This window comes from Fulmarus glacialis, unplaced genomic scaffold (genome assembly GCF_000690835.1).
Source record: "Fulmarus glacialis isolate BGI_N327 unplaced genomic scaffold, ASM69083v1 scaffold20348, whole genome shotgun sequence".
Classification (NCBI taxonomy): Eukaryota; Metazoa; Chordata; class Aves; order Procellariiformes; family Procellariidae; genus Fulmarus; species Fulmarus glacialis.
The window spans coordinates 4,016-4,384 of record NW_009226615.1 but is presented as its reverse complement, the minus strand read 5'-3'; the positions used below and the strand labels follow the sequence as shown (position 1 = coordinate 4,384).

The 369-nt window shown below is 66.7% G+C and overlaps 1 protein-coding gene across 1 annotated transcript in view; it reads right to left on the bottom strand.

The window, feature by feature from the left end:
- Positions 1-159, bottom strand: part of LOC104080466 (complement decay-accelerating factor-like) — a gene marked incomplete at its 3' end in the record, with an annotated part of 4,715 nt that extends 4,556 nt beyond the window's left edge. Inside the window, exon 1 of the mRNA XM_009582865.1 lies at positions 56-159. Within this exon, the coding sequence (XP_009581160.1) occupies positions 56-159 (104 nt within the window). The remainder of the gene's footprint in view (positions 1-55) is intronic.
- Between the last annotated feature and the right edge of the window lie 210 nt (positions 160-369).

Below are 369 nucleotides of genomic sequence, written 5' to 3'. Positions count from 1 at the left end.
GGGCTCAGGCAGCTTTGACCAGCGTGAGCTGGGCAGGCACTCCACCGTGTCCGACCTCCCGGGGATTTTGATGGCGCCTTCGCGGCACGTGTACGTCACCCTGGATCCAACGGGGAAGGTGCTGGCATGCTCATCGCTGGACGGTCTGGAGTGATTCATGCGAGGTGGGTTCCTCGGGTGAGGACCCGGTTCCCTGGCCCCTTCCCCAGCCCCAGCGAGCATCCCAGGAGTGCGGCTGGGCTGGCCCCGGCTTCCCCTCTGGGCACAGGCAGCGGGCAGGGCTGCATCCTGGAGAGCATCCGTGAGAGCGTCAAGCAATGGGTCCCCAGGCTTGGGGGTTGGTGGCATCACCCTCCCCAACACCTGAGC